This window comes from Malaclemys terrapin, chromosome 13 (genome assembly GCF_027887155.1).
Source record: "Malaclemys terrapin pileata isolate rMalTer1 chromosome 13, rMalTer1.hap1, whole genome shotgun sequence".
Taxonomy (NCBI): domain Eukaryota; kingdom Metazoa; phylum Chordata; order Testudines; family Emydidae; genus Malaclemys; species Malaclemys terrapin.
The window spans coordinates 43,976,732-43,997,589 of record NC_071517.1 but is presented as its reverse complement, the minus strand read 5'-3'; the positions used below and the strand labels follow the sequence as shown (position 1 = coordinate 43,997,589).

Below are 20,858 nucleotides of genomic sequence, written 5' to 3'. Positions count from 1 at the left end.
CCCTAGATATTGACTCCAGCCCTTGTCGCTGCTGACACCACCTGGCAGAAGGGTTACGCTACAGCTGGCTGAAAAACTGCAGCAGAACCATGTTCCACCAGAGAGAGCATTTCTGCAGAAGTTGAAACACTGCACAAAATAGTGTCGAAGGGCAGACATTTCATTATGGAGAAAAAACAGGGAGAAAAATTTCCAACCATGTCAAATCGTTCCCTTTTGACATTTTTCTGAATGAAAAATTTCAATGTTTCATTTTTTGCAAAAGACTTTTCGTTTTGACATTTTTCTTCATTGTGTATTATACAATATAAAATAAAAAGGCAAAATCAAAATGGTCATGTCAGAATAAAACATCGAAACCTTTCGTTCTGAGAATGTCAAAATGGGATGTTTTGACATTGAAAGATTTCCCCCTCGTTTTTCTCCTAAATAAAAGTATTTTGTGGAAATGAAACACTTCCAATTAATGCCAAACAATTTTTTTTTAAATTCTTTCACTGAGAATTTGAAATGTACAAGTTTTGTTCCTAAGTGGAATGAAGACAAACGTCAAAACCTTGAAATCCTTCATGAAATGGTATTTCTGTCCGTCCCGGAGCTTTAGATGGGATCCCAGTAATGAGCGAGAGTTGCAGGAATGTAGAATTAGTCAGCTCTATGCTTGGCTGATGCGGCAACTCGGGTATCTGGCGCCACCAGGCGGACAAGGGACATCTATTTAGAACACATCACCGGACATCAGCAATACCAGGAGAGATGCGGGAGTGCCATTGAGAAGGGAAGTCAGGAAAGTAACTGAAATACTTCCCTGATGGATTGTATTTACTGAGGGGCAACCTAGCCTAAATTCTCAATTACTGAGGGACAATCTACACTCATTGCTATATTTGCTTTCCACAAGCTACTGTTAGTATAACCTTTTATGAGTGATGTACCCGAATATTTGGATGCCAATATCTAAACTATTGTTAAATTTATTAACCTTAATTTGGGATATTGCAGATTATGAACTACATGTATTTTAGGACTTTTAAATCAAACTTTGTACTTTTGGATAATTTAAGCATTATGCCCAGATGTATAGTCACTCTTTCTTTAACTGGCGTATTAGATCATTTTAACATTCGTTCTCCTAGTAATTAATTTTCTGTTTCTTACCATTAGAAGTTTCATCCATTTATATCTTTGTTCCTAATGCAGAAATACTACTGCTCATGGTAGCAAGTTGTCTATCCTTCTGCTACCCAATTCTCCCAGCTGGATTTCATTAGATTCCAACTCACAGGTTATAACCCAAAGAGTGGTAGATACCTCTATTACCGTGGCAAGTGACAGTGGCTCATACACAAGCAGAGATGACAGTGTTTGTCCCCCCAAAATAAATCCCATTGCTCTGGAGTATGATAATTTGGTCTGAATCTGCATGTTATTTTCTGAGAAATGGGTTAAAAAACCCTCACAGTGAAAACTATTTGATTGCATACATCACTGGAAGCAACACAGTTCCACCAGCCTTTTTGTCACTTGGAATAGCATTGCCGATCAGGGCTTTGCAGAAGTTAGATGGAGGCTAAGAAGCCCAGCTGTGCCCCATGCAAAGCCCTTGGCACAAGATATCAAAATGTTTTCATGCTGCAATTGATGAGAATCAGGCAGTGACTCCGGCCCCATTATTCCAGTCACCTGTTTTCCCTCTTCCTCCGTCGCAGACCATCTGTATATCCCCTGCTGACCTGTGAGAACATGGCTAAGAAGGTGGTATTTAGAAATTATTGTATCCATCACAGAGGGCAAATATTAAACAGAAAAAAAGATGGTTACTGTCACAGTTATTGGGTTGAGGGGGAGGGGCATGACTCCAGAATCCTCCCCTTCTAAAGGCTGGAATACTACTGGCAGCCCACAGTACTTTGTAAATTTTCCCAGAACCACCTGCTGCAGAGAGCTGCGCCATGAGCTATGCCAGGGATCTCAAACATGCAGCCTGCGGGACTATTTCCTGTGGCCTGCCAAGCGGCCTGCTTCCGCCCCCCTGGCCTACCTCCAGCCCCGGGGTGGGCAAACTACAGTGGATTGCCCCCCTCGAGCCCCGTGCCGCTCCCTGAAGCGGCTGGCATCACGTCCCTGCGGCCAGGTGGGGAGGGGGGAGAAGCAGAGGTCTCCATCCGTGTGTTGCCCTGGCTTCCAGGCACTGCCCCCCCCCCCCCCCCCCGCAGTTCCCATTGGCCAGGAACGGGGAACCGCGGCCAATGGGAGTTTCGGGGGAGGTACCTGGAGGGGTGGCATGCAGAGCCCTGCGTCCCCCTCCCCCAGGGGCCGCAGGGACATGGTTCCAGCTACTTCCCGGAGCAAAGTGGGGCTGGAGTCGGCAGTCTGCCCTGGCCCCAGTGTGCACTGCTGCCACCCCAGAGCCCGAAGCCCTCCTGCTCCCCACTCCCCAACCCCCTGCCCTGAGCGCCCTGCTGCATCCCACACCCCTCCTGCACTCCAACTCCCTGCCCTGAGCCCCCTGCTGCACCCCACTCCCCAACCCCCTGCCCTGAGCGCCCTGCCTGCACCTCAACCCCCTGCCCTGAGCCCCCTGCTGCACCCCACACCCCAACCCCCTGCCCTGAGCCCCCTGCTGCATTCCACACCCCTCCTGCACCCCAACCCCCTGCCCTGAGCCCCCTGCTGTACCCCAACCCCCTGCTGCACCCCACACCTCAACCCCTTGCCCTGAGCCCCCTGCTGCATCCCACACCCCTTCTGCACCCTGAGCCCCCTGCCTGCACCCCAACCCCCTGCTGCACTTCAACTCCCTGCCCTGAGCCCCCGCCACACCCCTCATGCACCCTCTGGGGGCAGGGAGGGGGCGGACTTGGGGTGAGGACTTCAGGGAAGGGGTTGGAATGGGGGCAGGGAAGGGGTGGGAAGAGGCGGGGCCTCATGGAAGGGGTGGAGTGTGGGGAGGGCCGGGGGCAATGAGGGGGGGTGTCAGTGATACGGCCCTCGGGCCAATGAACTAGCCCTCATGTGGCCCTCGAGGTCATTTGAGTCTGAGACCCCTGAGCGATGCTATAGGTACCTCTGGAGTCCTACATCACAGTGGCACAGTGATGGCGGGAAGAAACGCTGTATAAAGCTGTGTGTGGATGTGGCAGATGCTGTTTGTCAAACAACTGTTCTGCAGAGTGGCCGTGCTGCACCATTGCAGGGATCAACAGCATCAGGTGCAGCCACTCCACAGTCTGTCCTGGTGCTTCCTCCAGGTGCTAACTCAGACCAGAAGGAGTTTCCGGCCTCCCAAGAGTAATGAGGCAATGTATACGTCGGAAACGCCTGTTTGGTGTGCAAAGTCCAGGATCAGCCCCTTTCTGAGAACAGTAAAAGGAAACTGAATTTGTCTCTTCCTGCAGAAGCAGCCATGGCTGCTGCGAATCCAGCAAAAATGCTTCTAGCTGAACTGACTTGTTCGATGTGTCTAGATTATTTTAAAGATCCAGTGTATCTAGATTGTGGGCACAATTTCTGCCAGGCCTGCATCACTCAGTGCTGGGAGGCATTGAGTACAAACTTCCACTGTCCTGAGTGCAGAGAAACCTTCTCCCAGAGAAACTTCAAACCAAACCGACAGCTAAGGAATATTGTAGAAGCTTCCAGAAAACTTACACGGGAGTCAACAAAAGAACCAGAAGTTGAGAGAGTGTGTGAAAAACACCAGAGGGCTTTAGATGTCTTCTGCCAAGAGAATCAAACACCCATTTGTTTGCTTTGCCATCTGTCCCGAGATCACAGAGAACACACTGTGGTTCCCATAGAGGTGGCTGCTGAGGATTACAAGGTAAGAAATCATGGGATGGTGTAAAAGCTGGAACGGCCAGGAACGGCATTTTAGTAAAAAGAGTTTTGCAAAAAACAACAGATACTGTTAGAGACCCTTAAGAACAATATTTTAGCCATGAGAACAGACTTCTAACACACTGTTACTAACCTGTTCTGGCCCAGAACCATTTTTAACACCAATAAGGACCCAGAAAAGTCAGTTCCAAAGTGACCCAGGGGGTGAAATTTACACATATAGCACAGAACTATTACGTGGAAATGTTGCTGACCGGGGCCACATATTCTGCTAGAAATGAAAAAAACATCTTGTGTGCAGGTGTCAGTGCAGCCACAGGAATTGCTGGATTTTCCTGAAAAAAGGCACATTAAGGAGGAAAGGAAAAGTCTCCTAGTTGAAACGTGGCATATGAAAGAAGTGTAGTTGGCTTCAATATTGTCACCTCTTAAAAATACCAATAACTTCTGGAAGATCCAAACTTTCAGAGATTTCAGGGCCCTGGCAGTACTGACAGACAAACCCTTCCAGGGCACAGTGAAGGTCATACTCACCACATACGTCATTGTGACTGATTCTGCTTTTCTGTTTTTCATACGTTATTTTTTATTTGTTGTGTATTTTTGGGAAGAGTCACTCTCATACGGGCAGCTGAGACATTAGAGTCTGCCATTTTTCACTGGTAATTTTTAGAGAGGCCTAAATGTTTCTGCTCCACAACTTTTGACAGTACAGACGGCAATGTATGAACATGAGATCTCAAGGGATATTTTCTCATTCCTATAGGGCACACATGGGTCAGGTGTTTCATCTAGTCCCAAATAACGAACAATCACTTTGTCCACATTTCTATCAAGAACTTCATATCCGTATCTGTGACACAAAACCTCATCTGTATCGATCAGTCTTCGGAAATATCTCTTCCTTACCAGAGGATCCCCTGTTAGGGAAAGATGTCTTCCTCTGTGGACCCATTTGTATTGATCACACCGCCAGTCATCTTTTTTGTCCTTTTCCCCTTCATAACTGTGTGCAAGCAGCTGTCCATTTTTTGGCTTAGAAGCTGGGAGAGTCGATATTTTGTCTTTTATAGGATTTCTTAAAATGTCCAGTGCTTCCTGCAGTGAAAGTGGTCCCAATTTATACATAGAAACTAAACTACACATACTGGAGAGAAAAAGACTAAACAATCTATTTTATTGTCCTTGTGCACCTGTGAACTTTAGGTTTTGTTAAATCTTCTGTGCAAATCAGATTAGAGTTAAGGGGAGACACACCACTGACGCAACTGATGATAGAGGAGGATGGTTAAAGTAGAATAATGTATTGCATTTAAGCAACACACACTCCCAGTTCAGTGATTGGCAACAATGATAGGGGCCTAGGAGGTTAGTGGCCTATTCTGAGCCTACTTATGTGCCATGCAACTGTACACACGGGATTTCCACGCCCTCTAAGCAGCTCTCTGCATTCTCGACACTGACTGAGAGCTACGTGCAGGGGGAAGATCAAGGTTACTGTAGTGGAGCAGAGGTGAAAATGGGGTGAAACGGGTGTTCCCACAGGTACATGCGTTCTGAAGCAGCAAGAAAGCGAATATTCGGACCCACACTGTCCCCTCATTGCCTGCTCCCTGACCCCATTCCTGTGGTAACATCTTAGCTGGTATATGAGTGAGCACTGAAAGTGCTCAGTGACAGAGGAGTGAGATTAGAGTAAGGAAATGGACTTGCAGGGGGCAGAGAGACAAGGTGCGGGAGGTAATATCTTTGATTGGACCAACTTCTGTTGAGGAGACAAGCTTTTGCGCTTACACAGAGGTACACAGAGAGAGGCAGCAAATCAACTGCAAAGCAAAAGGGATCAAGAGAGACTCAGACTTTTTAACTAAAGCCAGGTAATAGGAGGCAAACAACTGTTTAAACAGATTTAACAGTAGCCATTCTTCAACGAAAAAACTTCAAACACAGACTTCAAAGAGAAACTGCAGAGCTACCATTCATTTGCAAACTTAACACCATCAATTTGGGCTTGAATAGGGACTGGGAGTGGCTGGCTCACTACAAAAGTAATTTTCCCACTCCTGCAATTGACACCTCTTCATCAATTATTGGGAGTGGACCACATCCACCCTGACTGAATTGGCCTTCAACCCTGGTTCTCCACTTGTAAGGTAACTCCCTTCTCTTCATGTGCCAATATATATTTATGCCTGTATCTGCTATTTTCACTCCATGCATCTTAAGAAGTGGGTTTTTTACCCACGAAAGCTTATGTCCAAATAAATCTGTTAGTCTTTAAGGTGCCACCGGACTCCTCGTTGTTTTTGTAGATACAGACTAACACAGCTACCCCTCTTATATGTGGGATAGCCTTACTCTCAGTTAGTTGTAGTATGTGTATCATTTTGGTCCCATGAGCCACTTCAGAACTGTGTGTTCTGGGTCCTTTTTGGAGTTAAAAAAGAGGTTCGTCTTCAAGTGATTGCTTATGCGTATTCCACAATAGGTGTGCGTGCTCACCACGTACACCGGTGCTGGAAGTTTTTCCCTGAGCAGTACCCGTAGGGGAGCGCCTGTAGTGACCCCTGGAGTGGCACCTCTATGGTATGGTATAAGGGGCGCTGCGTGCTCCTCCCACCCTCATTTCCTTCTTGCCGCCAGTGAAGGTGCTTCAGAACTGCTGTGCTCCAGCTCTGCTGTAGCTTCCCTCTTTGGACTTCGTTTAGTTTGTAGTTAGTTAGTACCTGTAGTTAAAATTAAAAAAAAAAATAAAAAAAAGAACTATAGTTAGAATAGATACGTGCGCCCGGGTCGGGGCATGCTCCATGCCCCAGGCTTTAAGTCATGCGACACTTGCATAAGACCTATGCCCATGAGTGATCCACACGCTGACTGTTTATGCTGTCTGGGGGAAACCCACCTCAGCGACCGCTGCAAAATTTGCAGATCATTTACGCCTTGGAGCAAGAAGGAGCGGGACATACAGCTCCAAGCTATTTTGATGGAGTTGGCCCTGACCTCGACACCGCTGCACCACTCCGAGTCGGCACTGAGCACTGTGGTGACCCAATGGTGCCTTCCACCAGCCGGCACCTCTCCCCATCCACGGGACACTCTAAAAAGACGAAGAGGCGGTCTTCTCCATCAAGGCATCAGGGCAAGGCTGGGGGCGAGACTAGACTCGCCTTGGGCAGCTCTCAATCCCCATCGACCTTGTGGCCTCCGACTCAGGTCGAGCGGAGTAGCCCGGCCCACTCCGAGCCAACCTCCCTGGACGCCAGTGGCCACATTCGGGTGTCCTCCATGCCGGAGGCCTTGCAGGAGGCTTGAGACGTTATGTCTCTACCGGTACCAGTTGCACCAGCACCAGCAGCTCCTCAGTCCAGAGGCAAGCCGGTGCTTGGTCCTCCACAGTCACCGCCCGGACGGTACCGTTCACAGTCAAGGGAAGATTCCCAATGCCGCTCTCCGCTCGGTGACCATCCCACGTGCAGCCCGCAGCAGTCCCTGTCAACCCCCACCAGGTTGTCTGGCTGGGTGCCGAGTAGCAAGGGATCCAGGCACCGCTCTGCCTCGAGGGAGCACAGACCTTGCGATCAGAGCCTGCCCCGCCGGGACTGGGACAGACGGCACCAAAGGTCGCTGACTCTGAGAAGCTATCATAGCCCCTCGTGGTGCCGATGCCGACGCTGCTCACGCTCTTCGTCCCGGTCGAGGTCTCCGCCACGACACCAGTCCCGCAGCCCCAGGCGTAGATCGCTGGCATCCAGCTGTCGCGGATCTGCTCATCAGAGCCGTTCGTGGAGCAGCCACTACAGATGGTACTCCCGCTCCTCCACACCGGGATCACGGTCTTGAGCTCGGCACCGCTTGTGACGCCGCCACTCGTCCCCATCCCAGGATAGCAGTAGATCGTATGCCAGCCCAGCCTCCCTTCGGAGTCAACAGTCGGTGAGCCAGGTGGGTCAAGGGGGACAGCCTGCGCCGATGGTGCCACAGCAGGTGCAGTGGCACCGGGCTCCCTGGCCAGCGCTCTGACACCAGTGGGCCCCGTGGGCCCCAATGCAGCCCCCGGTGGTGACTCACTCAGTGGCTGGAGCCTCAGAAAGACCGTTGGCCTCCCTCTCTCAGCCCCCCGGGAAGGATCAGCGGAGCGCTTCTCACCAGTTCCACGCTCAGAAGGGGACCAAGTGGTGGGACCTGTGGCACCGGTGGGGACACAGAGCACCGCACCCCCATCCTCCCACAATGAGGCCATCACAGCACCTCCTCCTCCTGTCCCTCAGGAGGACACAAAAGCCCACCAAGACCTATTGAAAAGGGAGGCATCAAGCCTCTACCTACAAACTGAGGAGGTGGAGGAACCTTTGGACTCCGTCTTCAATGTCCTCTCGGCTACAGCGCCGGCCAGGGTGGCTCTTCTCCTCCATGATGGGGTGGTGAATATCTCAAACGCCCTGTGGCAGACCCCGGCTTCCTCGCCCCCCATCTCTAAGAGGGCAGAACGGAAGTATTTCTTGCCTGCTAAGGGGCCCGAGTATCTATATACCCACCCTGCCCCCAACTCTCTAGTGGTCGAGGCAGTCAACCATAAGGAGCGTCAGGGCCAACCTGCTCCTACGCCTAAGAATAAGGACTCAAGGAGACTAGACTTGTTCGGTAGAAAGATTTATTCGTCCTCGAGTTTCCAACTGTGGGTGACAAACCACCAAGCCCTGCTGGGCTGATATGAATTTAACTTGTGGGGCTCAATGACAAAGTTTGCGGACTCTCTCCAGGAGCGTGATAAGAAGGAGTTTAAGGCTCTGGTTGAGGAAGGCGCAGCTGCCACCAAAGCATCCCTTCAGGCGACCTCGGACACTGCGGATACGGCTGCAAGATCTATGGCCTCTGCGGTCTCCATGAGAAGAGCATCATGGCTCCTGCTATCAGGGTTGTCCAGCGAGGCACAGAGCTCCTTGCAGGACCTCTACCCCACCCACCTAGTACACACAGAGGCAGCCCTCCCTCCTAACGTTTAGCCCTGGGGTTGGGGTGCTAAACACTAGTAGGAGGAAACACTAGTTTAAGTCCCTCTTCCACCTGATAAGAAGAGATTCAAACAGGGATCTGCCATCTCTTGGGTGAGTGCCCTAACCATGGACTATTGTGATGTGGGGCTCCCTCTCTCTCCCCTGGAGAAGCTGTTCCACTGGGGATAAAGAGTCATTTGGGCCAAAGAGAGAGAAAGCATGAGAGTGATTGTATAGTCATGTGGTTAGGGCACTCACCTATTTTATTATGTATTTGATATTCTTGCAAACATAAATAAATGGGGTAAAATCCTCCAAAAACAACCAAAACTAAACCAGTTTTTCTTTTCTTAGGCCCAAATTCAGAGCCGTTTGGAGACTTTGAAGAAAGAGAGAGAAGAGATTCTGTCATTTAAATTGAGTGGGGAAAATAAAAGCCAGGAACTGCTGGTAGGTGCCGTTATTACTCAGAAGCAAATGTGCACAAGGACATTATCAATACACGGCTTAGTCTGAGTATCGTAAGAGGAATAGTGAGTAACACATTCTCATCTGTGAAAGATTATTACTGATTTGTTCTCATCGTAAAGAAAAACTGTTCTGCTTTAAGTGAGAGTAAGCAGGAAAATGCTTCATTTAAGAGAGAGTTTTAATAATCCAAATATTTTCACTGATGATTCTAGTGTAATTTGTTTACTTAACAGTAGTTTCTCCTTTAGTCTTTCAACTAAAGCTGGTTGAAAATTTTCAACCAAAAAAATCTTCCGGCGGATAAACGGGGTTTAGTAGAAAACAACTTTTTTCATGGGAATAAGTCATTTGCAACAAATTTTTCAATTATTTTGACAGGAAATTTCAAAATTAAACAAACATTTTTGTGTCATTTCAAACTGAAATTTTCATTTTGCTTTTAAATAGCTGAAAAAATTTCAAACTTTCATACGTTTGTTTTTTATCTCTCTTTCTCTTTTTAGTCCTTTTTTCCCACTGAGTGCACTAAAGCGAATAATTTCTAGGGTTTTTTCCCTTCATTTTTTCTTTTTCTTTTTGCCACTTTTTCAAAAATGGGAGCTCTTTTGAAGAGGTACAGAGAGGAAGTACTAAAAAGAAAAATGTTCCATTTTGGGAAAAGGGAGAAAGAAAAATGTGACATTTTCAAAAGTTATTTCAAGATATTTTTCAAAGAAATCCAAAGAAGTTCCATTTTGAAAACTGAGAAATGGAAACAACTTTGAAATTCAATTATTTTTGCAAATTCCCCCACCCCCCCATTTTTTGGCCAGCTGCACTTTCAACAGAGATAACCACAGCTGGACAATCAGTGCAGCTGCTCTAGGAATCTGCTGTCCCAGAGGAGGAGGCTCACTTAGGGCCTAAAACAAAGCACAAGGAAGTCATTGGAAAGACTCCGGGTCAGTTAAATTCTGTGGGGTTGCAATGACGTGCTGCAACATGCATAAAATGTCCCATGACTCACTCCGTAGTCTTGTCCTTGACCTGTGCTTTTCCTGTTTGTATCTTGTCATTTCAGAAAGAGCTAGAATCTGAAAAGCAGAAGATTGTGTCTGAATTTCAGCAACTGTGCCAGTTTTTGAAGGAACAAGAGCGACTCCTGCTGGCCCAGTTGGAAGAGCTGAATCAGGAAATTGAGAAGAGGAGGGATGAATATGTTGCCAGATTATCTGAGGAAATATCTTCTTTCAGTTCCCTGGTCAGTGAGATGGAGCAGAAGTGCCAGCAGCCAGCGAGGGAATTCCTGCAGGTGAGACAGTGTTAGAAACACCCCAGAACCTTTCACAGGGCAAGAAAGTCTCCTAACTCTTCACTTTTGGAGTGTAGGAGTGAATGGTCAGAACATACAGTATTGCTAAAATATACATTATTTTTCCTTAAGGGCTTGATAAAATGCCCATTAAAGTCAATGGAAATATATTTCTTGAGTACAATGAGCATTCGATCGAGCCCTAAATGAAAATAAATTCTTCTTTTGAATTCTAGTGGGAGAAGACTCCTCCAAAAATGGCAAACTCCAAACTCTGTTTTCCCTGTCTCATAATGCAAGAACAAAGGGACTTTCAATAAAATTAGAAGGTGACAAATTCAAAACTGAACCAATCAACGCTTTTTCACACATCACGTAATTAGATGGTGGAACTCATTACCACCGGATGTCGTTGAGACCGAGCATTTAGCAAAACTCAAAAAGTGATCGGATATTTATATGGATAACAAGAATATGCAGAGTGATATTAAACCTCATGTTTCATTGCTTCAGCCAGTTGCTAACTGTTAGAGAGAAGGATGAGAATGTGGGAGGCAGATTATATTACACCTTCCTTTGAAGCATCTGATATTGTCCACTTTTGGAGACAGAATACTGACCAGATGGACCTCCAGTCTGATCCATTCTGGCATTTTCTGTGTTCCAAACACTAACTTCTGAAGATCTAAGATGGAACCTGTCATTAATTATGGAAATAGCTAAGATTGAAGGGGAGTTTCCATTTAAAGCTTCATTTTGCCACTCTTCCTACCTATCACAAAAAGGGAAAATATAGGCCTTAAAATTGATACATGAGCTCTGAGGCCATGGTGATGTTGTCTGCCAGAACTGAAGTTAGTTAGGGAAGCTGTTCATTACTTATGGTAGCCTGAAAGTATAAGTAGTGATTAGAATTCCAAAAGCCTTCTAATGATTTTATTTTCCAAAAAATGCCTCTAACTAGCAAATAAAAGGAAAAAAAGGTGAGAAATAAAACATAGCATCCTGGACTTCTGTAGCTGATATCTAGAGTCAAATTCTCTGTTGCAACTAGTATCTGCTGTGGGCAGCATTCTTCACTCCTAAGGTTTCCTGCATTGAACCTGCGGTGTAGGATAGTGAATGGCCCTCTGTTACTCTGTACCCCAAACCCATTGGTCTCACCCAGCCCCAACTTCCTGTGGGTGTCAAGAAGCCCACAGGACGGGCCTTCAGAATGTTTGTGGGGAGGGGAGAGAGAGTTTACAGCATGGGGGCAGCGCAGCATGGGGGACATTCCTCCCTCTGGACCCACTGGAGCATGCAGGAGGAGATCTTCCCCACACCTGTGAGTGTTCGGAAGATCTTTGTTCAACACATTGCAAGACTGAGCCCTCTGATTTCATGTGCCAGCTGGTTATCCAAATGTCATTATACAAAGAGCTCATATGCCTCCTTATACAAACTTCCCGGGCCCAGATCCTGCAGTCAGAGCACTTCTCCAAAAGAGCAAAGACAAGACATTTAATGTTTTTGTTTTCATTAATAAATAACAAATAATTTCTCTTTGAACCTCAAACTGTGAAGACAAAGTGAGTCCCCTCCAGAGCAGAAGGGATCCTTAGTATGAGATATGAGACTGAATTTCCTTTTATTTCTCCCCTCTAGGACATCACAGGCACCTGGAGCAGGTACGTGGCTCCTTCTCACTCTCCCTTTCACTTCCGAATGCAGGGAAGGGATTTTAAACATGAGACATTTCTCCCCATGGTCCAGCAGTGCAGAATGTGGGGCCCAAACCATGTCCCTACCCCTGCTCTCTGCTCGCTCCTCTCCGCCCCCTCCCCCCATCACTTGCCTTTAAGGCAGGTACAAAGGCAGAGAACAGAGCTCTCCCACTTTTAAAAGTGATGGGGCCACAGCCCCCCTGTTCTGGTGCCCCTGTCAAGAGATGGAGAATCCACCACTTCCCTTGGCAGTTTCTTCCAGTAGTTAATCCACCCGCACTCTTAAAAATATCTGTCTGATTTCCCATTTGAATTTCTCTGGCTTCGGCTTCCAGCAATTGGTCCTTGTTGTGCCTTTGTTTGCTAAACTGAGGAGCCCTTTAGTACAAAGTCTGTTTTCCCCGTGGTTCTCTCAGTGCAAGGCATTTTTACCAGCCCTCAGATAATTTTTGTGGGTCTTCCCTGCACCATCTCCACTTTCTCAACGTCCATTTTAAACTGGGGACACCAGAACTGGAGGCAGTTTTCCAATATCGGTCTCACCAGAATGAAGGGGAAGCTTGTAGTGTCCAAGCTGGGATTGGACCTATTCCTGGGGCAATAGAGACTTTAATCCTCCAGGGTCTGCTGAGCTACAACCATTCATTAGAATAAAACACGTTAGTAAAACACAAATATGACCGAACTCCACAACGAGTAACACTGGGTTGTTCTTCAGATGCCAGAGGGAGAAGTTTCAGAACCCAGTGGCCTTTTCTTCTGACCTGAAATGGAGAATCTGGGAATCGTCTCAAAGAAATGCATCTGTGGAGACCATAATGAAGAAATTCAAAGGTAATAAACAGGCACCTGGGGAATTTACTCAGGGTACATCTACACTACAGGGGGGAGTCGATTTAAGATATGCAAATTCAGCTACGTGAATAGCGTAGCTGAATTTGACGTATCGCAGCCGACTTACCCTGCTGTGAGGACGGCGGCAAAATCGACTTCTGTGGCTTTCTGTCGGCGGCGCTTACTCCCACCTCCGCTGGTGGAGTAAGAGCGCTGATTTGGGGATCGATTGTCGCGTCCCAACGGGACGCGATAAATCGATCCCCGAGAGGTCGATTTCTACCCGCCGATTCAGGCGGGTAGTGTAGACCTAGCCTCACACATGTTACACTGATAATTGACAGAGCTGGGGAAATCTCTTAGGGACAATGATTGTGGATGGAGATTGTCAACTAATCATTTGGAACCTATGGAACCAGCAGCTGTGACCCAACGCAAAAGCTGGGGGCGCTGCAGCACCTTCTGCACTCCTAGTTCCCGCAGCTCTCTGCAGAGACTCGGGACTTCCCCCCAGTGAGAGGGCGAGTCAGCACTTGCAGCTCCAGCCCTGTGATGGACAGGGCCGGCTCTAGCTTTTTTGCTGCCCCAAGCAGCAAAAAAAAGCGCCGCCCCCCCGTGCCCCCCAGTCGAGCGCTGCCTCCCGAGCCCCCCAGCCGAGCACCGCGCCGCCCCCCCCGCCGAGCGCCGCCAGAACCCCCCCCCCAGAGCGCCACCACCCCCCCCCGCGCCACCCCCCCGCTGAGCGCCGGAGCCCGCCCCCGCCCCCTGCTGAGCGCCGCTGGAACCCCCCCCCCAGCGCCACGCCCGCGCCGCCCCCCCCGCCGAGCGCCGCATGCTGGAGCCCGGCCCCCCGTGCCGAGCGCCGCCAGAACCCCCCCCAGCGCCGAGCCCCGCGCTGCCCCCCCCCGCCGAGAGCCGCGCAGCGCCGCCGGAGCCCGCCCCCGCCCCCCACCGAGCGCCGCCGGAACGCCCCCCACGCGCCACCAGAGCCCGCCCCCCACTGACTGCAGCGCCACCGGAGCCCGCCCCCGCCCCCCGCCGAGCGCCGCCGGAACGCCCCCCACGCGCCACCAGAGCCCGCCCCCCACCGACTGCAGCGCCACCGGAGCGCCCCCCCTCCCCACGGAATGCCGCGCCGCGCTACCCCCGCCGCCCCTTACCAGGTGCCGCCCCAAGCATGTGCTTGGGTGCCTGGTGCCTGGAGCCGGCCCTGGTGATGGGGACGGGTGGTGGTGCTGCCGGTCAGATGAAATTGAGCAACAGGCCGGGTCCGGACCGTGGCTGTTGGTTCCCCACCCCTGCTTTAGAGATTGTCCACCTTTTATCCTCCTGAGCTGGAGATAATGAGACCACCAGGGCTGTCAGGAAGGATGAGCCAGTTTTACTGAGAACTAGTGGTTCAGGGGCAGATTTAAAGTTGATTGAATGCTAATCAGTAAAAAAGTGTCTGTGTATTGGTCTGTCTGTGAATGATGTGTTGGTTTCAGAGGGTTTGTTTACACAGCAATTAAACACCTGTGGCTGGCCCGTGTTCTCCCATCACAGGGTCCCAAAGCCCAGGTTTCTGCCCAAGCCAGAGCATCTACACAGCAATTAAACAGCCCCAGTGCCCGAGTCCTTAGTTTTTAATGTTTGTGGTTATTTTGTAGTGATGTGTGTAATGGTTTATATAGGTCTGAATTGCACTTAGCCTCCTTAACTATAACATAATAAAGTTTGTTTTCTTTTCATTTTGCTTTTGTGTTAGAACATTAACAATGTGAATAGATCCCTAAACATGACATTGCCTTTTTCACCCTTTTCTTCCTCTAGACTCACTGTCGTCTAGACAGCAGTTGGACAAAGGTAAATTTCTGGGATCAAAGGGGGAGTGAAAACTTTCATATGAATTATGGTGGCTCATTGGCAGCACCATAGTTCAGGTTTTGTTTCAATTTTGCATGTGACAGGAGCTGAACACTGTATTACTGATGGCTACACAGATCTTTCTTAAAAGCAGAAAAGTAGATTATTTTCTCTATTATACTTTAGAATTTTTAAGTAGTGGTTGGGTTAACCAGATGGGCTGGGGTGGGGGAGAGGGGGCGAGCAGTGTATCTCCATAGAGATCTAAAAGTTTAAAAATGAGCCTATAGGAAAATCAGAGAGGAACATCTCACCTCATTTGCAGAACTCTTTATGCCCATACATCACATCCCCTGGCAATATTATTATTATTAGCAAATGCACAAGTGGTACAATGAAGAATGGGAGAATTTAACATACAAAAATAGGTTTCAGAGTAGCAGCCGTGTTAGTCTGTATCCGCAAAAAGAACAGGAGTACTTGTGGCACCTTAGAGACTAACAAATTTATTAGAGCATAAGCTTTCGTGGGCTACAGCCCACTTCTTCGGATGCAGTAGCCCACGAAAGCTTATGCTCTAATAAATTTGTTAGTCTCTAAGGTGCCACAAGTACTCCTGTTCTTCATACAAAAATAGATATTTCTGTTTGATCTCTCTACTTTATAAGTCAAAAGAAAAATGTTAAAAATGTCAGAAGGGGTTAGGTAGACATCAGCTATTAGCAGACATGCCAACTCTCACAAATTGATCGTGAGAGATGCGATTTCTGAGTAAAATTAAGCCCCACTCATGATCTCGCGACAGAGCTGTGGCTGGAAAAAAAATTAGTCTTAATTTTACTTAGAAATCGTGTCAGCTGCCCTGGGTGTGCCTGGGGCTCCCGCTGTCACCACCCCAGTGCGGCTGCTCCCCTGGGAAGTTGGAGAGGGGACCCCATTGTAGCGCCCAGGCCTAGGGAGGGTGAAGAACCCCAGGTGGAGCAGAGGTGGGGCTGGGAGGGCTTTATTATGGCCTGGGGGCTGCAGGGAGCCTGAAGTGAGTGGGGGGCTGACGGGCTGGGGGGGTTGTATTGTTGGTGGGTTCTGAGCCGATAGGGTGAGTGCTGGGAGGGTGAACTGAGGGCAGTGGGGTAGGGTGCTGAACTGATGGGGGGTGATGATGGGGATTGCACGATTGAATTGAGGGGGGTTGGATGGGGACAGGATTAATTGCTGGGCAGGAGACGGGCAGATGGGGGGTGAGAGCTCCTGCAGCAGGAGTCAAAATCCCCTTCTCCAGTGCATGTGGGAGAGTGGGCAACACTGTCACATGCGCAGACCCTGGGGAGGGGCCAGGGGAGACTGGCCTAAAAACGACAATAGAATCCTTTTTAAAATGTCATGATTTTGGGGCCAATCTCATGAGATTTGATCTCTTGAAGTCGGCAATACTGTATTAGCCATTGCATAGCCCTGCGGCCGGCAGTGTGGAGTTTGGAAAGTCCCCGATAGCCCAGCACAAGCCGAGCAGCCGTTCAGTAAGTGTGCGGTGTCCTCACCCTTCCCCCCCCCCCGCAGCTACACACAGTCCTGGGGGGCCAGGGGGGTCTCTGTAAAAGCAGGTTTTCTAGTGCTCAGCTGACTGATCGTTAGGAGGGGGGCTCTGCAAGGAGACGGGCTGTGCAGAGTCGCATCATGGGACAGGGGGACGTTGCATTCCCTGTAATCTGCTGGGAGCCTCCTGTGATGCCAGGGTCTCTAATCACATCTGTGGGGAGAGGTGGGTGCAGATGGGGAAAGATTCCATGGGTCTGACTGTCAGGGGGGCCAGGACCATCCCTAGGGGGTGCAGGGCGGAAATGACGGATTAGTTTCTTCTGGTACCAAGTATGCCAGCCAATTGCACTGGCCCGCAGGGCCCCCGAAAAGCGCGGGGCCTGGAGTGGTTGCTCTGATTTGCCCTCCCCAAGGGACGGCTCTGCTGGGGGCATAGACAGGAGGCATCACACTCTGGCTGCTCTCTGCTTTGCAGCCCTGAGGCCCCTGTAACGAGGGGCCAGGGAGACTAAAGGAAGGACAAAGGTGGTTGAAAACCACCTCCCTCTAACCCCCCTTGTCTTTCCCCCAAGCACAAGGATGGAATCACTGAGATTCAGACTCTGGGTCTGGGGGCCTGGCTCAGCTGAGCTGATCCTTTCACTCTGTCCCTGAACTGGCTCTGTCAGGGCGTGAATCCCCCGGGCACATGGCTGAGATCTCAGCGCTGCTCCCCAGGCACAGCTGGGTAAATCCTGGAGGCAGGAGGTTGCCTGATTCACTCCCCATCTGGGGCAGGTTCTGTCACTGACACGATCAGACCCTCCCCCAGGGCTGAGCTCTGCCCCTCACGCTCTGATCTTCTCTCTGCAGTGCACGTGACTCTGGATCCAGACACGGCCCATCCCGAACTGGTCCTGTCTGCGGATCGGAAAAGTGTGAGAAGGGGAGACACATGGCAGGCTCTGCCCGACAACCCTGAGAGATTTGACACTGAGCTCTGCGTGCTGGGCTGTGAGGGATTCACCTCGGGCAGACATTACTGGGAGATAGAGCTAAAGGAAGGTGAAGTCTGTATTGTGGGCGTGGCCAGAGAGTCTGTGAGCAGGAAGGGAGATATCGATTTCAACCCTGAGCAGGGGATCTGGGCTGTGCTGTGCAATGAGGATCGGTACTGGGCTCTCACATCCCCTGATGATCTCAGCCCCTTGTCCCTGAGCCGGGCACCCCGCAGGATCCGGGTTTATCTGGACTATGAACGGGGGCAGGTGGCGTTTTTCGATGCTGGTACCGGGGACCCGATCTTCACTTTCCCGCCGGCCTCTTTCGCCGGGGAGAGAATCCGCCCGCTCTTCTCTGGTCCGTTGCTTTTCGTTTCCTTTTCCTCTCTCCCGGGCCCATGCTCTTAGTGTGCGGCTCACAGCGTGTCCCTGAGGTGCCCTGTCTCTGCCCACGAAACAGGCTCCTCTAGCCCCCACCCTCCTGATCTCTATGACCTGGAGGACTCAGCCAGTCTCCCTCCCACAGACAGGGCTGCAGGGGGGTGACTCTCTACCCGTAGCTCTATGGCTGTGGAGGTCTGTGTGAGGCTCTAGGCTGGGTCTCTCTGCTCCTAGGAGCCAACTCTGTGTGCAGTGGGGGGGGGGTCCCACCAAGGAAGGATGGAGCCCCTGTGGGAGGGACCCAGCAGAGGGCCAGGAAGAGACCCCTCAACTGGGGGGAGGGGAAAGCAGGGGGGAGGCCTGGCTGAAGAGGCTGGGGGGGAGCAGGGTGTGTGTGTGTGTGTGTGTATGTGTATGAGGGGCGAAGTGTGTGTACGAGGTGCAAAGGCTGGAATTTTCAAAAGAACCGAAGTGACGTAAAACGAATTGCTTTTCAATGGAACTTTGCTGCTAAGTAACTTCAGGTGGGATTTTCAAAAGCACCTAAGTCATGTTTACCATTGTGCTAGTTTTAATGGGTTAATTTATTTTTCTAGAATAATGAATTTTCCCCATGTAAGCAAACTGCTTCTGTTCTCCTAGTCACCTTATTAAAGTCCCCCATTAAATGGACCTGAGAGGGCAATTTGTCTATTAAAATTTTCTAGGAAGCGCTGGTTTGCTGTGTGAGGTGTATTTTGAGACAGAAACAAAAGGTTGGTTTCCATATGAATTTAAAATGAACAGAGACCTGAAAGCCCAGTCAGTTCCCTTGTGTCCGCTGCCCAATATAGGATGTCAAGGCAAAAACAGATGAGAAATGTAGGATTGATGACAAATATAGGAATGATGCTGGATTCCATCATGCACGACATTTCCTGCTAGATCCTCTCTTCCACCCCCGTTATACCGTCAAGTAAATAATCTGTCAGGGTGGGAATTACTCTGGCAATACCAGGAATATGAAATAAAAATGAACGGATCATATGGAAAACCCCCTTGAGATGCACTGGGTTCAAACTAAAATGTCCAGCATCTGTCGCATCAGAGTTGTTTTCATGAGGTGCAAACTGTGTATAAAAATTACCATATTTGTTCTTCATGTAACTCATTTTTCTTTTAGAAATCTCCCTGATTTTACTGTAATCAATGTATTGTATCTGACTTTCCTCCCAAAGTGGTCTTTCTAAAATGTGGATAAATGCATATTTGGATGGTGTATGTTCATATTATTAAATTTGCTGACAGTAGAATTGTTACGGGTGTGACTGTTGCCCTGGTATGAATCACCACTGAGAATGCCCAATTCAGGACAGGGCCGATACACCCCAAAAACTGATGGTTTATTCTATAAATAGATTAATCAAAAAAGTAACAAAATGAGCTCGGGAACCCACGGGAACACACCCCTTTATTTTGGGACTTTGCTGATTTTGGACAACCAATTGCGAGTGGTTTGCAGCAGAAGGAAAGGGGAGTGTTGCCTTAAAGGGAGATTTGTCTGTCAGCCTGTCGCACTGCAAAGTGGGAAACTGAGGCAAAGGACACTGCCCAACCGACTGTGAGGTGGATGTTTACTTACGATTTGCAAACTTTTGAATCATTGTTGCGGTTTCTTCACAAATTAACGCTGAGCTCCCTCTTCTTTTTAATGAAAGATTTCTTTCGTTAAACACAGACTCAGTGCTTACGCGTGGGGAAGTATTGACCAGAGGTGATGTTTAGTTTTCCCAGATTACTGGGTGGGGGTTCAGGCCAGTTTTGTTTTTTAATGTGAAGAGGAAGCCCTAGATATTGACTCCAGCCCTTGTCACTGCTGACACCACCTGGCAGAAGGGTTACACTACAGCTGGCTGGAAAACTGCAGCAGAACCATGTTCCATCAGAGAGAGCATTTCTGCAGAAGTTGAAACACTACACAAAATAGTGTTGAATGGCAGATATTTCATTATGGAGAAAAGACAGGGAGAAAAATTTCCAACAATCTCAAATCGTTCCCTTTTGACATTTTTCTGAATGAAAAGTTCCAATGTTTCATTTTTTGCAAAAGACTTTTTGTTTTGATTTTTTTCTTCATTTTGTGTTATACAATATAAAATAAAAAGACAAAATTGAAATGAAGTCATTTCAGAATAAAACGTCAAAACCTTTCGTTCTGAGAATGTCAAAATGGGATATTTTGATATTGAAAGATTTCCCCCTCATTTTTCTCCTAAATAAAGTATTTTGTGGAAATGAAACACTTCCAATTAATGCCAAACAATTAAAAAAAAATCCTTCACTGAGAATTTTGAAATGTACAAGTTTTGTTCCTAAGTGGAATGAAGACAAACGTCAAAACCTCGAAATCCTTCATGAAATGGTATTTCTGTCCGCCCCGGAGCTTTAGAGGGGATCCCAGTAATAAGCGAGTGTTGCAGGAATGCAGAATTAGTCAGCTCTATGCTTGGCCTATGCGGCAACTCGGGTATCTGGCGCCATCAGGCAGACAAGGGACATCTATTTAGAACACATCACCGGACATCAGCAATACCAGGAGACATGCGGGAGTGCCATTGAGAAGGGAAGTCAGGAAAGTAACTGAAATACTTCCCTGATGGATTGTATTTACTGAGGGACAACCTAGCCTAAATTCTCAATTACTGAGGGACAATCTACACTCATTGCTATATTTGCTTTCCACAAGCTACTGTTAGTATAACCTTTTATGAGTGATATACCCGAATATTTGGATGCCAATATCTAAACTATTGTTAAATTTATTAACCTTAATTTGGGATATTGCAGATTATGAACTATATGTATTTTAGGACTTTTAAATCAAACTTTGTACTTTTGGATAATTTAAGCATTATGCCCAGATGTATAGACACTCTTTCTTTAACTGGTGTTAGATAATTTTAACATTCGTTCTCCTAGTAATTAATTTTCTGTTTCTAAC

At 48.5% G+C, this 20,858-nt stretch overlaps 1 protein-coding gene across 1 annotated transcript; it reads left to right on the top strand.

Annotated features, from left to right (window-relative positions):
* The first annotated feature begins 3,406 nt into the window (after positions 1–3,406).
* On the top strand, positions 3,407–18,009 carry LOC128848468 (zinc finger protein RFP-like). Its single transcript, XM_054048486.1, has 7 exons — positions 3,407–3,823; positions 9,189–9,284; positions 10,366–10,596; positions 12,244–12,266; positions 13,021–13,136; positions 14,949–14,981; positions 17,370–18,009. Exons 1-7 carry the CDS (start codon positions 3,407–3,409, stop codon positions 17,903–17,905), a joined length of 1,452 nt encoding a protein of 483 aa, XP_053904461.1. The 3' UTR covers positions 17,906–18,009.
* Positions 18,010–20,858: the final 2,849 nt, after the last annotated feature.